Source organism: Glycine soja, chromosome 11 (assembly GCF_004193775.1).
Source record: "Glycine soja cultivar W05 chromosome 11, ASM419377v2, whole genome shotgun sequence".
Classification (NCBI taxonomy): Eukaryota; Viridiplantae; Streptophyta; class Magnoliopsida; order Fabales; family Fabaceae; genus Glycine; species Glycine soja.
In genome coordinates this window covers 43,117,557-43,137,209 of record NC_041012.1, presented here as the reverse complement: position 1 = coordinate 43,137,209, position 19,653 = coordinate 43,117,557, and the positions used below count along the sequence as shown (strand labels likewise).

General features: G+C 32.4%; 2 protein-coding genes across 3 annotated transcripts; both read right to left on the bottom strand.

Annotated features, from left to right (window-relative positions):
• Positions 1–415: 415 nt before the first annotated feature.
• LOC114373642 lies at positions 416–2,794 on the bottom strand. Its single transcript, XM_028331149.1, has 2 exons — positions 931–2,794; positions 416–833 (listed from the first exon to the last, which is right to left on the bottom strand). The coding sequence occupies exon 1, from the start codon at positions 2,619–2,621 to the stop codon at positions 933–935; it is 1,689 nt and encodes a 562-aa protein (XP_028186950.1). The 5' UTR covers positions 2,622–2,794; the 3' UTR covers positions 416–833; positions 931–932.
• Positions 2,795–10,913: 8,119 nt separating this feature from the next.
• LOC114373641 (external alternative NAD(P)H-ubiquinone oxidoreductase B2, mitochondrial-like) lies at positions 10,914–16,276 on the bottom strand. Of its 2 annotated transcripts, none has more exons than XM_028331147.1 (10): positions 16,057–16,276; positions 15,383–15,632; positions 13,632–13,841; positions 13,188–13,438; positions 12,619–12,838; positions 12,407–12,511; positions 11,836–12,108; positions 11,618–11,739; positions 11,385–11,504; positions 10,914–11,293 (listed from the first exon to the last, which is right to left on the bottom strand). In XM_028331147.1, exons 1-10 carry the CDS (start codon positions 16,146–16,148, stop codon positions 11,206–11,208), a joined length of 1,731 nt encoding a protein of 576 aa, XP_028186948.1. In that variant the 5' UTR covers positions 16,149–16,276; the 3' UTR covers positions 10,914–11,205. The 2 variants fall into 2 exon arrangements, with proteins under 2 accessions (XP_028186948.1, XP_028186949.1); XM_028331148.1 differs by having other exon boundaries at positions 13,632–13,838.
• Between the last annotated feature and the right edge of the window lie 3,377 nt (positions 16,277–19,653).

Genomic DNA, 19,653 nt, shown 5'->3' with positions numbered 1-19,653 from the left:
AACACCACCCTACTTGATACACATTTTCACAAGTTTCCCATTCATTAGTCCTCTTCCATTGGTTGCATATACGCAGTATAATAAATGCAGCCCAACACCTTTGATTTGACTTCACCACCGAAGCAAGAAGTTTGCTCTTTCCTCCTTCACAGAATCCAAGTGCCTCATTCTTCACCCAGACTTAGAAACTTACACTTTCACAATGTTAGTAATTTTCTACAACTCTAGAAGCTAATAGGGTTTAGTTAAGAGAAGCATAAACAGAAAGAGAAGGATGTAGGTTCATTTAGTTGTCTTATCTGAAAGATCCCAGGCAACAAGCATGCAAAGAATTGGCGTGTTGTGCTTTTCTCAATTAACAATAAGGAAACTGCTGCTACAGTATAAAAGACAAACTAGCTAAGAGACAAAGCAATACAGATGGGAAACTTCATCTATCACTATCTCTTTGCACATAATGCTAGATAGAGAGAAGCAAGATAGCCACTACTCACATGCTCCTCAAGGATTGATGTACTCCCCATGTGATCACACGATTCACGTATTTATACACGATATAATGTTTTTGGAACACACACTAGTATGGTAACTATCACCAGTGATTAATTACATTATTTTATGATATATAATACAGTACTAATAATAATAATAATAATAATATCATCCTTTTCTTCCTCACAACTGAACAGTCAAAGCTAAAAGCCTAAAAACAATGCCATAGTGTCCCCAAGAAAATCTACAACAAATCTTTCATGTTATCACTATTTTTCTTGTTACAATCTCAATAAAAAGGCTGAGCTACTCTTGTCATGAAGGCAAATGAAATAGTAAAACTGAAAACAAATTGAGATGAGGAAATCAAATTAGCAAAACTTGGAAAACAATTATGTAAAAATATACAGTTAAAAGGTGAAAAAAAAATACAATTACATTCAAGAGTGCCAGATTCCATTCAACATACTGCGGAACCGGTTTGTGGATAGCTTCCTCACAAGCCTCTTGGCATCAGAAGAAACCTCAGCTTCTGCAAGCCTCTCTATGTTTTTGGCATACCCGGAACTCACAATTTTTTTCCTCCCACTGTTGCAACTTGTTAGTGACATCAAGATAGAGATCAACAACTTTTTGTTACCTGAATTGCCCTCCCCTGGATCCAGCAATTGCAGAAGAAGAGCAATGTTTTGGTCATCCTGCACAAACCTCTTCCTATTTTTTGCCACCATAACCATTCCAGAGAGTGCCTCTGCTGCCATTTCTCTAACTTCAAATGATTTGGCATTCAGAAACTTCACAAGCTCAGCCATGAAGCCGGCATCGCCCAACGCCTTCTTAGCCTCCTCCGATGTTTCGCAGAATCTAAACGCCACCTTCAGCGCCAACTCCTGAACCAAAGCCTCCCCATTTCTCACATAATACATCAATTGATCCACAAAACCATAACTCAGCAAAACACTAACACAACTAGGCGAAGAAAAACACAAATTCTCAATAGCCCTCATCACAACCTCTCTTATTTTGGACGAACAAGTCCACTTAGGATCCAAAACACGCAAAAGAACACGAACCCCTCCTTCTTTAACCACCATCTGCCTAACCAAATCATCATCAGAGGCAATGTTCTTAATCAACTCAATAGAACTCACCTGAACTGTTTCATCCTTAGACCTCACAAGCCTCACAAAAGTGGAAACCACACCCTCCTCAACCATAAACCTCTTGATTTCCTCAACACCACAGAGATTCCTCAACACCCCACAAGCAGGACCAACCAATTCCCCTTTACACTCCACACTCTCACAAATCCTCAACAAAGCAGTGACACCCCCATGAGCCGAAACACACCACGCATTATCCGAATTCTCGGTCAACCTTTGCAAACACCTCGCAGCACCAACCTTCCCTACCTCACTCCCACATTCCAAAACCCGAATCAAAGGGGCAATAACCCCAGCACTGACCAAAACCCCTTTATGAGAATCAAACCCGGCAACCAAAGAAACAACCTTGGCAGCCTCCTCCACAACCTCAACCTCATTGCAACCTAGAAAATCCACCAACACGTGAACAAACTCAGAAACCTCAGCAACCAACTTCACATACTTTTCATCCTCCACAACCACCTCATGCAAGTTCACCAAAGCCTGCTTCTTCATACCCAAATCACCAACCTTCATTCGAGTCAATAAGTCCCTTAAGTAGAACCTCATGTCATCTTTGCAAGCTCCAAAGCCAGGCCTTGAAACCACAACGGCATAGCCATGCATCGACACATTCTTCTTGAATATCTCAGATAGCTTCTTGACGTGAGCTTCCAACTTTCCCAATGTCACGTCCAAGTCGCTCTGCATAAGAAGCTTTCCGCTGTAGGACAGATCCAAGCACCGCCGCGCCAGCTCGTGGCACTCCTCCGCCGTGCCCGTTATCGCCGGGAGCTCGCCGGAGAGTGACGTGGCATCTCCGGCGACGAGGGCCGAGTGGAGTTCCTCCAGCCTGCTCCGGATAAGTTGCCACTTTCCGGCGAAGACTCTGATCGAGAGGGAGAGGGAGATCAAGGAAGAGATGAGCGTGATGACTCGACGGAGACCGGAGACGGCGGTGGTCGACGGTTGTTCGTCACCCATTTCGGTTCTCAGAGCAAACCCATTTGGTTTCGGATGTGGGTATTATCTGACTAACGATGTCGGAGAGATTGTGATGTGGTTCTGACTTCAGATCTATACTTATCCTTCAGTTGATAGAAAGTTGGACTCTTTGTGTGTTTATTTACCGGAATACCCTTTTGGGTTTCTTTGTAAAATGACTATTCACAAATAATCGCATTTCTTAACATGTACAGTGCGTGTTTAATTTACGGTTTGCAGCCTTATAAACGTGTTTGTTCAGAGAGAAACGTATTTTTTTAGCATGGATAGTGCCTGTTTGGTTTATCGTTTACGGTCCCACAAACGTTCATTCACACTTTTTAAAATTGCAAACCACAAAGAAACTGCTAGGTGGAATAGAGAAAACGTGAGTTAGTTTACCGTTTGCAGCCTTATAAACATGTTTGTTCATAGATAAACATATCTTTTAGCATATATAATACGTGTTTGGTTTGTCATTTATAGTCTTACAAAAACGTTCATTCACACTTTCCAAAACTACCGGGTGGAATGAAAAAAAAAGTTACATACTTACATTCACCCTTTCTAAAAAAAAAATATGATTTTTAGAAATTAATAGTTAAAAGGTCATAATTTCTACATTTTCAATGAATTTTTAAACATGCTAATAATCATGTGTATTTGTTTGATTTTAGATGTGCCTATAAAATAACATTTGTTAAAAGAAGTTAATCTTAATATTTTGAAATATCCTGAATTCACAAAAATATTTTGGATGATCAATGGGACATGGGTATTTTTGTCAATGTGGTGGGAATAGGGCAACTCAATCTGTAGGGTGTTTTTGTTTGGAAAGAAGGGGGACAGTGCAGGTCCCAGAGAGAAAGGGAGGGTTCAGAGCAAGGTGATGTCTTTATGCTTCGTGAGTGAGGGATTTTGTATTGGTGCTTCAGCAAAGGTTAATTTGTCTATCCTGCTTCTTGCTTCTGCTTAATGCAAAATTGAAATGAAAATTTTGGATATGGGACAAAAAAAGGCAAGTAAATTATGGATCAACAAAAAGACAAGAAAGCCTTGTATAAGCATCTAGCGAGCGAGGCGTGCCTTGCAAAATGCACTTTTTACTATTATTTTCCCGGACACTGGTGGAAGTTATTAGGTAACGGTTATTCAAGTAAGAGCAGAAGTTGTATTAGTTACTAGTTCTGTAAATACAGGAGTCATACTTTTGCAGGCACTCTCATTACACCGAACAGGTACGAATTAACCTTCTTTTTTATCTTCATAATAATTTAGGAAACTGGAATCTCTGGATAGGGAGAATAACAGTAATCCTACTAGGAGATCTCAAGGAAGAAGAGGATATAAAATTATACAAGTTGTATTTTGAAGTTTTTATTCATATATATTGGAAAACAAGAAATTTTTATGGTATCTTTTGGCACATAAACCCTTTTCAGTTCTATGAATTCACTGTCAAAATTAATGTGTGTTTGGAAATGGACCAGGAACATAATTTTTCACATCAAAATGAAAACCAGTAGTCCTAACTTTCACGTTGTCATGTCAAGGACATGATTTGTTCACAGTAGAACATGTTTCCAAACTTGAATGTTTGTTATTTAACAAGCTTGTTTTGAGTTTATGATTTTTTTTCAATTTTTTAAATCACCGGCAGAGTAGCTTCTCTCTGAAACATATAAATCAAATTTAAGAAGTTATGTATCTTCCTTTAGGGACGTGAAAGTTACTAAGAATTTACTATCTTTCTATCAGCTCCAGAGTTTATTTATATGTCGGAGAATATGATTGAAGTCAAACCGAAACATTTATGACTTAGAACAAGTGTCGTATTTATTCAATTTAAAATGATATACTTCTGAAGAAGAAAAAAAATACATAGTTTGCCAAATGCCAATGGTCCAACTATATCCGGTGCATGATTTCTGCAACATCATAACATAAATCATGTAACTCTTAAATATTGTTTCTAGTGCATTGTCTCCATGAATTTGTTGACAAAACAGACCAACTGCAAATCAATTGAAGGGCACTAGAATGAAAGATGAGCCGAGAGAGTGGTATAACTATAATATTAGAGCAGCGTTTGAATAATAGTTGAGAGCAATGTAAGAGCAGAGGCACACACAGCTGTGAAGTGTGAATAGATGGAAAATGCAGATGGACCACACCACACAGTAATAAGGACAGAGCTTTGATTAGGAAAGCAAAAGCAAAGGGGCAGCTTTCAATGGCCTTGGAATGGGAATGACACTGCACACACCCCACCACCATGTGAACCCCCCTTTTGTATTAACCTTCAGCCAACAGTGACCTTTCGCATTGAAAGTGGAAGTGACTCTCATAACTAATTCAGAAAAAAGTTACTCTCTTTTCCTACCCTTTTTGTTGCTTGCAAACGGTTATCAAACATGAGTCCAATGAAAGCCAAAGGGGAATCACTAAATCACTACCATACAACCACCTCCCACTAAACAACATTCAGCAATGAAATCTCAACCGTTGGATCTCAGCTTCAAATGCCCAAATCAAATCAAATGATGCATACTACATCATAAAAAGTGTGCATGTTTTCAAGAGACAAACACGAGAGAGCGTGAGAAGAAGGTCCAAATGGTACTAGCCAGAGGCCACAGGCTCAAAGCAAAAGGGTAAAGCTGCCCCCATGTCATGACAATCCCGAAAAAAGCATTAAGATATTGACCAACCATCCCCCAATAGCAAGATCATCTTTTGCAAAATTTATGGTGGTTTACTATAGAAATAAGAAGAGGTAAAGAAAAGTAACATTGGTACGTGACAAATGGGATACTAGTACTAGGTAAAAAAGAAATACAAAAATTGAATAACTCAGGATGTGATTTGGAGTAAAGTTTCAACAATGTTAAAGGACAAAATTGTTATCTGATACTATATAGCATGTTTGGATACCAGTACCACATATAGTATTCTCTAGACCAGAAGTTCAGATTAGCGGGTCTAAACTGCAAAAAAGCTATTCAGTTTGATTTGTGCTCGTAGGGTCCTGCTGGTTGAGTGGGGGGAAAAACAAATTCATTGGAAAATACATGTTATTGCTATCCATACAACATAATTGCAATTTCAGTTCTGCACATCAGCACATGCCTCAATTCGGGGGCCAGGAACCCCGTATCTTGCAAATATGTCTCTCTATATCTTGGAAGCAAAGTGGGGCCCTTTTCTCTAATTTCATATTTTCATTCAGTTGTGCACTACTGGGCCTAAGTTACTTCATATCATGCTAAATGGATCCATCTTAGAATTGAATTTTACTTGCCTAAGGCTTTCTTCCACTTGTCAATGGATTGTGTTTTCATGTTTTGTAAGATTACCTAGCAATGATGATCATCATTTGAACTTCAATTTCACTGTTGAACCAAAACACTAGAGAATTACTGTCTAACCCTTCTCCATGTTAGTCAAGTAGAACTGTTTGCTATTTTGGGTTTTTTTTTACCCACTTATATATGTTAGGTACAGAATGTCATTAATTTAATGCAATGCTATCTACCTTTGAGTAGGCACGAAGTAAAATTCAAGACAGCAGAAAAGTCTGAAAATACCTTAGCTTTGAAGAGAAATGTATCTATAAAACAATATATTATATGTTCGTCAACTCAATGGAGGGGCAAGATGTTCCTAACCAATAACAATACTATTGGAGATTGTTTGATGTGGTTATAATATGGATTTAGTGTTAATTCCGTAAAATAAGAATAATCTGCTACGCAATCATTCCACTAAATTTGTTTATATAGAAATTGCTCAATTATTATCACAATGAATTTGTTTTCAGCTACAAGCAATCAAATATATATGACACGTAAAATTTTGACTTCTTTTAAACTACTTAAACTTGTCATTAGTATGTTCCTTCCTAATGCTAATGCTCTTGATATTATCTTGAATAAAAGACACGAATTCAGATCTGAGAATCTGTCCGTTATCAACCTCGATGTGATGTATTAAAGGAGTTAAATAGCAATCAATTCCTGCTTCTTTTGGACCCTTACAATTGTCGAAACCTAAGAACCAAAAAAGGTGGATATGAAACCGACCCCGCAAAGTATCATTGGTCGACTATTGCTTCTTTAATCTAATCACTTTCACATCAACCGTTAAAGAAACACCCCACGTTTCAATTAGAAAAATTATATACTTCAACTCCCAATATCACCATAATACATTTTCAAATTTAAATTGCCTACACATTTCCATGTCCTAATTATAGGTACAGAATATCTAACGTATTATATTTTCTGTTTAATTGTATATAAATGTCTTTGTTCATTTAATTACTTGCCACTGTTGCCAGGTTAATGTTTGACACATGTGTGCATGAAGTAAGCATGATGTCCATGCATTAAAATTTTATCTTTTTATTCAGAAAAAAAATGTCCATGCATTAAAAGCTGAGTAATCTTGACTATATGAGTTGAACACCAAGTGTAGCCATATATATGCATCAAACCCCAATCCCTATTCAATATCTTGACTTATGAATTTGATAATGAATGGTTATGGACCAGCTGCAGTGCTAGATATTATAACTTGTAATGCGAGAAAATGATGTGCCTATGGGGGATCATGCATGGGTCCTGCTCCTGCATGCATAGCCCAAAGACCATACGGTTATTATTAGCTAGAAATTTGAATAAGACGGCTTACCAAAACTTTGATTACATCTCATAATGCACTAACTTAATGTATAGGGAAAAGTACTGCCCTGTTTATAGATAATTAAATGCTGCATGATCAAATACTAATTAAACATGTATCTCATAACAACCATTTTAAATTCAAACCTCACGATCAAGTTAATGAAATTATTATACAGTATTACTTTGTGAATTGAGCTGGTAATGGTACCGGTTTCAGGCAATCATTGTATGTAAAGTGGTTGATTAAAACAGTGAGCAGGGGACCAATGCATACATAATATTTGAATTGAATCATGACTTGAAGAATTGTAACTGCTATCAGAGAGAAAGAGACTTGTGCTGCTGCCCAACTTGGAAAGAGTTTTATACTGAGGAATAAAACTGTAAGTCAATTGTTACTGTGAAACATTGTGTGTGCGCGTGTGTTTTCTTTTTTTGAAAAAAAAAAACAGGGAGTAGATTACTATTTTTTTAAAGGGTGTATATTACTTATTCAATTATATTTGTTATCATGATTTTATCTTCTAAAACAAGCAATAAGATGTTTTTATGTTAATTTTAAATTTTGCCTAATCTTTTTTTCATAAATTAATATATTATATAAGAAGAACTTACCTATAGAACAGAGTACTTACTTTGACCGTGATTGAGTATCCAGTGATGGTCATCTTGATATTTCAACATACCTATAAGAAGAACTTAGAATAAACTATCAAGGAGAGTACTTATTTCTCAAAGACAAATTGCATTAACTTCAAATAAACTTGGTGGTGGAACATAATTAAAAATGTTTCTAATACAAACTAAAAAAAACATTATTTAAATTATATAATGTATAATATATTTTTATGTCTGTGCCAAAAAACTAATAATGTATTTCAACAAATTGTTTTACTATTTTTATGCAATAAATTTCTTATATCTTAAATACTTTCTATGTGAAATAAAAATAAATGAGATATTAAGAAGTTATATATATATATAAAGAAGTTTTAAAAATATAAATATTAAATTTATTATCACAAAAAAAATAATTGAATTTTTAGTACAAATAATTTGATATAAATTATTAAAATACTCTAACACGAGATGTTAGCAAACATGCATAGGATGAATTGAAAATTGAAATCCATGTAAAAAATTTATAAAACAATGAAGTTAAGCGATTTTAATTTCAATAGACTGTAGCATTAGAGATATCTGGTTAGCCATAACAAAAAATTCTGGCAAGCAGAGCTAGGGGCAATTGGCAAGTTTGTGGAACTTTGGCGGATTGACCAATGGGTCAATAGGTCATGGCCCCAACGCTCATGCGTTCTGATTTTTCTTTTGAGCTGACCAATAAAAAGCTTTCCTTTTACTGTTGACCAAAACAAATGACTCTCATTTTTTAGGGGTTTTGTTGTTTTTTTGTTTCCTTTGCTTAGACAAGTCATGATCATCTTCCTTTTCCCCAAAATAGTGTTTTCCTAAACAATTTTCTGCTTTTTCTTTCTGTTTTAATAAAAAAAAATGTCATTTGTAAAGGAATCAGGCTGGCATTACAGAATTAGGTTATACTTAAGGCAATTGTATTTATATATAAACTAGATTCTTAAGCAAGGAACTAACATGCTTGGATGTCTATTTTTTAGATAAGTTTTCTGCTGGTTTCTTCTACATCCTAATAACTAACTACTATATATAAAGTAACTTCAATTTCAGGAAAATGCTTGAGAAATTTACCAGTCGGGGACCTTTATATGGCTCTAGGATTAAGTCTTGGACGATCACTCTCCTTAATAATTTTTTAAAATGCAAATTTTCCATAAATTTAACCATTAAATTATGTGATACCATTTTGAAAATCCTGCATGCCAAATTTTAGAAAATTATGCTGTTTTTTTATCGACAGTTTATGGTTGCTAGGATAAAATGGTGTGGACAGTCTTCTTATCCCTGGGGTAGGAATGTGAGTCAAGTTTTAACATGGCATAATGCTAAATTTCTTCTTTTTCTTTTTTATCTTCTTCTTAATCATCATTAAGTCAATCTTATATTTTCATCAATTTATATTTTTTTCGTAAAAAAAAAAAACAAACTGCATGCTTAGAAACTAATGGCAAACTTGAAAAATCACATCAAGTAGAAGCAACTTTCACATTAATTTTTTTTCTTTTTAATCTTTCTCGGCAAATTTGGTTCTAAACACGCAATAGAGATTTGTTTATTTAGAGTTCATTTACGTGTCAAGAATCCAATCATTAAGGGATTGGGACTTGGATACAACGGGGGAATATCTCTGATTGTTTGAAAGTGGACCTGGACGGATCAAGAAATCACATCTAGTCTGTGCAGGAAAGATTTGGCAGGAAAGATTTGCAGGAAAGACTAATAAAAATCACATATTTTTTCCCAATTACAAAACTAAATTGCAATTAGGAGAGTGCTCATGAATTTGGTCGGTTATTCTAATTCTTATAATCATAATTAATTAATAATTAAATTACAAATAATTATTATAATCATAACTATAACCAATTTTGTATAACTGATTATAATTTTATATAATTGATTATTATTCTTAAGACTCGATTAGATAACCTGTTATGAATACATAATTGATTATATGTACTAGATATACCTATAATTAGTTATATAACTGGTCATACATAAATAACTACTTATATAAATAATTATTTAACTAGCTTTTATGTTAAATTAAATTAATATTTTTTTATCTTCAATTAATTATTAAATTTTAAAAAATTATGTTCCTTATTTTTTTTTAGTAAGAACGCAATTATCCTTTAAATTATAATTTTATTTTATATATCAAGTTAAACTAACACATTTATTTTAATAAATAACACTATTTTTAATCATTTAATTACCTAAAAAATTAAGTTTAATATAAAATTAATTCCAGATGACAACATTAGAATGTTTTTCAAATTATTTTTAAATTTTTTTGATATATTTCATAAACTGATTTCTGAAAACATTAGAATTTAACATATTCAAACTTTAATTTCTAAAAAAGTTAATTTTTAACTCTTGAAAAATTGGTTTCGACAAGTAAGAAACATGTAACTACTAGATCTTAGTTCCAGTTCATATTTATTCATCATCAAAATCATCTCTTAAATCAGAATTCATAATATTTAATTATCATGAATTTTAATTATCATATATATATTTAAAATATCTATTTATAATAAACAGTTATCTTATACACTACACAAGCTATAATATTAGTTCAAAACTAAATATTAGAAGTGTTAAAATTTTATTATTTTTTATATTTAGTTTTTAAAATTATAATTTTTTATATATTCATAAATAATTTTTCAAAATATATTAAACACAATTTATAAACAAAAATTCAGCATATTTACTTATTTAAAAAAATATTTTGAAAATTAGTATTAAGAAAGATATATTTTTTTTAAAAGAAAAGAAGAAAAAAAAGAAATACGAGTGATTTTATATAATGATGAACACATGCAAATCACAAAATTCAAACCTAAGCTAAGAGTTGTAATTTGTAACCAATTTTTTTAACTAACTAGTTATATAATTATGAGTAATTTTTATAACTAATTTATTTGATCAATCCTAGTTGCAATCAATTCATTAATGATGACCAAATTGGAAAAATGGAAAAAGAACAAAACATTAATTGTAAAAACAAGAATGATTGGGTTCGAAAAACAAACTTAATCTGCAAAACTCGGAAACCAACTAATGCCACGACTCTAAATGGCGAGCATGCCTCAGCTGTTCGAGTTCGAACATCACCTAGCTTCCTTATTCAAAGAATAAATGGAATTGAAACAAAATTTTCCTATATGAAATTTATGATCAACGAGCTCTGCCACATTGCCAATGCAAAAGACTCTGGAAGATGTTGAGTTCCCTCAGATGCTACTTGAGTCCCTTCCAAAAATAAAACGTCTTGTCCAGTCTGAAACTACTAACGCTCTTGTACGCCAGCTTACTTGCTTACTGTTCAAAGGATTCAGAGAAGCTAAATAATAATGTCTCAAAATTCAGGCAGTTTTTGTGAATATAAAAATTGGTAAAAGGAACACAGTACCTTGCATAGACAGAATACCACAGCCATTGACTGCTATGGCCAATTGAAACCCAATCTCCAGGAAGCTGGGCAGCTGTCTGCTCTCCTCCCAAAGGAGCAAATTGACCTAAATGCTTGTACCTTGGGGACCAATCAACAATGTGCTAATGAGTAAAAACATTGGCGAATGGATAACCTTGAAATCGTATAAATGTAAAACATAATTGGGCCAAAGGTGGGAGCTATTTAGTTACCTAAAGGGTTTGAACCGATGGTGACCTTCTCCCCTGAACCTGAGAGGACCCTCTGGATTTTTTTCACACTCTTCCATCCGGTTAAAACACTTGGCCAGGTAAGTGCCTTGCTGAGATGCAACCTGTCATGAATTTTCAGAAATTCAATGTCAAATAACTGAGAAGCATGCATCTTATAAATACAGTTGTGAACGCCACAAGCAAATTATGTCATGAACCTGGGCTGTAGCAGGAAGAAATTTCATTTGAGAATCCACTTTGGAAAGTGCAGTTTTGAGTTCTTCAATATTCAGCTCAATTGATTCTTTTTTATCATCTCCCTTGGCTTCCTTCAATAAATCAGCAATGTTGCCCATCTGTTTATTCTTCAGATATAGCTCAACCTGAGGGTATCTTTCACAGATATCTTTCATGACCTCTTGAAATTGTATGACCGTAAGTGTTCCAGAATTGTCTTTGTCAGCCTTCTTAAAGATCGCCACAATATCTTCCTAAAATGGCCAAAATCAATTCACAATTAACAGAGAAAGATAACATTTGAATTGAAATGAATATTGTCAATTAATACAGCCCTCTAGATTGTCAATTAAGAAAATGTGCAATTTGTTTCTATTTCATAGAAGTTAAATATGTCTCTAACGAAAAATAAAACAAAGAAACTGTAAAAGCCAGATTAAAAATTGCATTACTAATTAGTCTATGGATAAGAATGTCACCTACTTACGCGTATGTAGACGCTAGGAAGCAAGTTAATTAGATATTATATAATGGAAATATTGTATAAATTACCATGACTTTTCGCTGGTTTATTGTGGCACAGTCACCGAGCGCGTAGACATTGTTGCACCCCTCAACTCTCAACCATTCGTCTGTAGCTAGGGCACGCCTGCTAGCCTGTTCAGAAGAGAAAAAGCAGAGTGAATGACAAATGACTACCAGAGAAACATGATATGGAATTTATGAAATAGCAGAGATACAATTCTAATTTCTCAATAACACACCTGACCAATTTGTGCCATAAAATCTTTAATAAATGGACGAGTGCCAATACCAGTTGACCAGACAGCCATTCCATACGGAATTGTCTTAATCTCTCCATTTTTCAGTTCTTTAGTGGAAATTTCTTTCTCAGATACCTTAACAACCATGGATCCTGTTTTCACATCAATCCCATCTCTTCGAAACTTGTCTTCAGCAAAAGCAGTGATTCTCTTGTCAAACCTATGAGAAGAGCAATTGAACATATCAAGTATGATAAACTAAATAACAAAAGATTCAAATGTTAATGTTCCTTTCAGATAAATATAAATAGTTAAAAATGTTTAGGTTATATACATAAACATGTCTGGTCCAGTTCAAACAGCCAGACTTTCTATATATTCCTCCTCACTAGCTGAACCATGAAATAATGATTTTCAGCGGTTAAAAATTGTGCAAAAAACTTTCCACTGAACAAACCCATGGAATCTGCGCAGTTAAAACCCATGACTGAATAAAATACCTTGGAAGCCTACTCACACACATATCAAACTATATGACCAGACAAGGTATGGAAGAAGTGTAATCTTACATGCCCAAGATATGATTGCCCGCCTCCAAAAGTGTAATTTTAACTAAATCTTTAATTCCAGGATATAAACGGACCAAATCCTCATTGACAAAATCATGAAGTGAGGCTGCAAACTCCACTCCAGTAGGTCCACCTCCAACAATAGCAAAATGAAGAATTCTCTTCTTCTCATCTTCACTAACATCAGGCAAATTTGCTCTTTCAAAGCAGTCAATAACTGTTCTTCTAATCTTTTGAGCATCTTCAACTTCCTGCACACCATGAGATATTAAATTCCAAAAAGCATGTCAAAAAACATAGAATCCGGTGCACAGATTGGTCACCAACCATAATAACAACAATTGATTTGACCCCTTCCCTCCTTCCCCTGACTATTTTTTCTTAACAGTTTTTTCTTAAATGCTGTACAGTATAAAATATGATAAAGGAAAAGAAGTAAGTTACCTTCAAAAAATGGCAATTCTCCGTCACTCCTGGAGTATTAAACGTATTGACATTAGCGCCCACCGCCACTATTAGGTAGTCATAATCCACAACAAATTCTTCTTTCCCATCCAAATTATTGTTCACACTAGATCGACAGTAAACTTTCCTATTTTCTGCATCAATCTTGAAACATTCTGCTTCACTGAATTGTACGTCCACCTTTTTCTGCTGAAAAGAAAACAAGAAAAAGGCCAGTTATAGCCCTTCACTGGAAACCTAAGCACCAGAATCTGCATATCCTAATAGCTAATAGTAACCGGTGAAAAACTAACATTGCCGTTGGGTTCGTTATGAGCTACAATTTTGTTAGTGTACTCAAACACAATAATTGTACGAAGAGAAATATGGAAGTCTAGCACAGCAGTGAAGGAAAATTTTACAATCATCAGACATGAGTCATATGACGCTTAAGAACAGAGCTCTGTTTACATCACAGAAAATAAAACAAAATGATGTCAATTGTCAAAACATTTCAACCGAAATGCAGTTGACTTAGACAACATTATCGGTGCTTTTTGAAGCAGAAACAAAATAATAATAATAATAATAATAATAATAATAATAATAATAATAATAATAATAATAATAATAATAATAATAATAAAGAACGTTTGTTAGATTATTAGAAGTATAAAATTCACTTAATATTTTTTTTTAAAGTAACTAAAAATATTTACTAATAATATTTGATATCTAACATTTCTCAGTTATGGTATAAGATATAATTAATACTAAATACTCTGTATTAGTAATAATATGAGCCTATAATTGACTTTTTGATTTTATATATTATGAACAAGATATATAGTTTAAAAGGAAAAAAATATAAAAATTTGTAAGAAAAAAAATCACTATTTTAGTAACATAAAAATAATTTATTTCATTAAAAATATTATAATTTTTTTACTGCCTAACCTTTGTAACTGATATAGATTAAAAAATGAAAATCATAAAAGTTGGTCAACAACAGCTTAAGATTTACTGTTGACAATGATTACTTATTGTAAATAGCATTATTTATATATGGGTGGCATGAAATTGACTATTGTTGATATAAAAAATGATTTCTGCTTATTCCTCGTTAAACGGGAAGTACTACAAGTGCAAAATTATTTAAGAGTTTATTTAAAGTTTAAACGTAACCCTCTAGAATTATTCATCAAATATTCACTACTCTCTTACAAACTCCCACATCAGGTCAAAGACGTACACCTAAAAAAAAGAGGAAATTATAGTTATTTTTTCCTGAAAGGTAATTAAACATCTTACCTAAAAAACTAAAAAATGCAGATAAACGGGCACTATATTAGTAAATGTTATTTTAACACTGTTTTACCACTTGTCTTTAAAAAAAAAACTGTTTTACCACTTGAGTTCAATTTTTAACAAGATATTTCTCAATCGACGTATAAATCGTATTGATATGCTATTAAAAAACATTAAATCATTGATTTTTTTAAAAATAATATATATATATATATATATATATATATATATATATATATATATATATATATATATTGATATTGTTAAAATTCGTATTGTTTATATTTAATTGTAGAGATAGTAACATATCAATACAAACAAGACACACAATAATATATATGTATATTAGCATGCATTATGCTACTGCAAAGAGTGTTCAACTTTAGCAAAAAAAATAATATCGTGGTAAGTGCAAGAAATAATATGGGCTTTTAAATGATCACCTTAAAAATATTGCGAACTGGTTCAACAATGCTGCGCGCTTCGACTGTCCCGCACGTAACGCTAGGCAGCAAAGGGGTGAATGCAAAGTAATTACGAGGCGAAACTACTTGAATCTCATATTTTGGATTGTTCAAATTCTTCATAAAACTTGTGGCCGCCCAACCAGTTCCCAGCACCACCACCTTCTTCTTCTCCGTAACTGCCTCTTCAGGTGCAACACTCTCACCATAAGCCCAAAGGCCACCACCACTGCATCAACCAACATGAACATTGATCATAAGATATCATAGATCTACATCTAGGCTATGTATTTAAATTTTGCTTGCATATAAATCCGAACGGATCGCCATAAATTTGATAAACTTAAATAGAGAATTGCTTGAAACAGAGGATTCTAGCAGCAAATGTGAACAGAAAATATGTTTGACATTTCAAAATCGAAACTATATTTCATATTTATAGCAATGCACGGATCTGAGTTTTTCCTTAAAAAAAAACCTAAACAATGGAGTGAAACTCGCTGTAAAGCAAAAATAGGATGAAACAAGCACACCCGCAACCCATATAACTGCGAAGCTGAATGATAAATGTGTTTTCTCTCCAATAACAATAATGAAAAAGAGAATATACCGAAAACAAGGCGAAGAATGAAGTTAAATATATGATCCGATACCTTACGGCGGTGCAGAGCAGTACAAGCTTAAGATGCGACTGGTTGTCACGGAAAGCACTAGAGAGACGGTGGAAGAAAGTGATACTCGACATTTTTTTTCTCGCAACGAAAGTGTTTGTCCAAAATTCGGGAAGAGAAAAGAGAGAGAGAGAGAGAGAAAGGAGTCAAAGAGAAAGAATGGAAAACGAAAACGCAAGCCAAGAAAATAGGAATGTGTTTTAGGGCTTTGGAGTCTCTCTCATGACGGTTCCATACGTTTATGCAGGGATTTGGCAGATTTGCCCTTTTTTTTACTTGGCGGCCAAGTTTGGACAGCGCGAATGCAAAACCCGACTCAGTTTTTTATTTTATTTTATTTTTATGCCGTATTTTAGTTTTTTTTGCTTTATAAAAAATAAAAAAAAGAACTTCACGCGTCCGTACTAGTGGGGCCACCTGGTTTGGTGGAGCAGTGAGCCCCTTTAAAAAAAATAATAATTATATCCCAAGATGAAAGTCAAACAGAAAATATTAGGGCAACATTTTTATTTCGAAAAGGTAGTTTAACGAGATAAAATAGAAAAGAATACGATAATTGTAATATGCTGTTTATCACAACAATAAAATATGATAATAATAATAATAATTAAAAATATATATGATAACATTATTTTATCTCCTATAATATATATTGTTTGTCGAATGTAACTTTTATTCTAAGAGAGTGTTTGTTACAATGAATTTGTTTTCTTATTCAAGAATCATATGAATTCTAGAAGTATGATTTTTAAAAATAAATAAATTTTGTTTTATTGATCATGAGTTTTATTATGAATACTTATATAAATTTCATGAGAATTAAAGAGTGATATTATATTATTGTTGTAAACTCTAATTATTTATCATATTAAATTATTTAATAAGATTAATAAGATATTTTATCATAGCAAATTTTATATGTAATATATTCAACCAATATAATACACAGTAGTATATTAATATTAATTTATAGGAGAATTTTTAATATTCATTCTAGTTAGTGTACATTAGCATTCGACATGGAAAAAAATAGATTAAAAATCATTAAATCTTTTATTTTTCAAAATTTAATTCAAAAATATTATCATACTTTATCATTTAACTTTAATAAAAATTCCCATATACACAGAAGAGAATCATGAATAAAAAAAGATATTCTTTTTAAAAATTAAATGATGAAATATCATAATATTCTTTAATTAAATTTTGAAAAACAAAATGATCAATGATTTTATAATCCAAATTTTTTTGTGTTAAATACTAATACATTCCAAGTAAGATGGATATTATCATTCCCCTAATTTAAAATTATATATATCTATATAATATTTTCGGTTGATTGCAATTTACAAGGAATATATCATTTACAAAAACTAACAAATCAGATACATTCTTATATCTCTTTAGCAAAACAGTTTCGTACCAGCAAGCATTTTTTCTTTCCCAAAATACTTAAAAAAATGTATTGGATTGAAGTCTACAAATATATTCCCTTTATTCTTGCAATGTAGAGGGTCTATAAAGTGTCAATCCTCCACTAACACTTACCTAATTAATAAGTAATCTCTTATTATTCCAATACATTTGAATATCCTTATTTCTTAACAGATATTTAATTATCTATAAATTACACATTATCAATAAAGTATAATTATTTATTAAATTTTATCTTAAATTATGTATTATCTTTAATATTATCTATAAATTACCGACTCTTAACCGAAAATTATATATGCAAATGTTATAATAATTCCTACTATCTCTCTTAACTCATATCTTAAGTGTCAAAATCTTTTATTTTATAGGTCTCTTCTCATGTTTTTTTAACAAAAAATATTCTCTTTTTTTAATCAAATTTATGTATATGTCTTATATAGGAATATTAAAAAAATCCCATATATATATATATTAAAAATGTTAAGAAATTTCGTTAAAGTACAGTTAACTGATAAAGACGGTAAATTAAATATTGTGTATACTAACGCTTTTTATGATATGAAAATAAAACGCCAGTATGGAAAATAATAAAAAGGATGAAAATTGCGGGTGCGAGACAAAGTATGCTTTGAAGATTGAACGGAGACGTTAGGAATTAGGAAGTGGGGACACACTCTCATTGAGGAATTGACTATTTAACATCACATGGCTGAGGACTGCACCTAATATGGAGGCTGCAAGCAATAAAGTTGGAGAATGGATACTGATCGACCAGGAGTATTTCTAGAACAAAAGTTTTTTATTTTATTTTTTAACATAAGCAAAACCCGAAAGAAACCCATAGGGATTTTATTATTCTACTACTTTTAAAAATATTCTTTAATAAAAGTGATAGATTGGGAGATACCTCTAAACTCCAATAATATTGAGTGTCAATGGTATACCGGTATAAATATTTTTTGAGTTCGGAGTCTTCTTTTTTTTTCCTGGACCGGAGTTTCATTCTCTTTTAAATTTTTTTATACAAATAAATACTTTTAATAATCACTAATTGTGGTTGTTTTTTCTTTTTTATTTTCCCTTTTTCTCTCTTTGTGCTCAAAGTTTCAAATTATGCATGATTGAGCGTTTTCTTTTAATATTATGTTTCTTAAAATTAGCTAAAAAGTAGTTAGAAGAAGTTGAAAAATCATCTTATTGAATCACATGTATTTAATAAAATGATCCACTGAACTAATTGAAAAATATGAAATTACATAAATGAATATAAAAATTTAATAATCACTAACCGTTGTTGTTTTTTCTCTTTGTATTTTCCCTGTTTTCTCCCTTTGTACTCTAAGTTTTGAATTATGCATGATTGACGGTTTCCTTTTTTAAAGTTATGTTTGAGAAAATTAATTAAAAAATTAGTTGAAAATTGAAAAAGAAAGATAATTTAAAGTTAAAAAATTATCTTATTGAATCATAAATGTTTGATAAAATCATCTAATAAAATCATCAAACCACCCATAAGAGGGAATCATTTTATTTTTTTGTTTGAGAGGGAATCTTTAGGATTGAAATCAACTGTCTCAAAGTATGTCCCTTTTCCCACCAATCATCTAACGTACGCCATGTCAATTAAGAAAATAAAATTTTTAATCTTGACGTTAAAACGTGGTTAAGGGTCTTGGCTGACCCACCCCTTTCTTTTCCATATATTAAACTCACAATTTGTTGCCTTGAAAGGGCATTTCCGTGGCTTCTCATGTTTGAAGTCAACAAACCTATACTACTTCTTCACTTTTGATTCTCTTGCCCTATGTCCTTTGATTTGGGAAAAAAAAAATGCTCAAAAGGTACGTATGAGAAACTCAATTAACAGAATAACATATGGGGGAATTGGTGGAGCAATCGAAAGGAAGTATGGAGTGTTTGTTGTTGGAAAAAGGGGAGGGAGTCAGTGAAGTGGCTAGGGGAAAAGTCGGAGAAGGACCAAGTCACACCCAAGAGGAAGACAAGAAGTTGAATGCATAACACGTTTATTTTTTACTCTAACTCGTTAAAATATTAAAAAAAAAAATAGTTGACTGTATAAATTTAATTGAATCATCGCCGTCTATATTCAGGAAAATGCTTTAATAGTACGAATAAAATTTC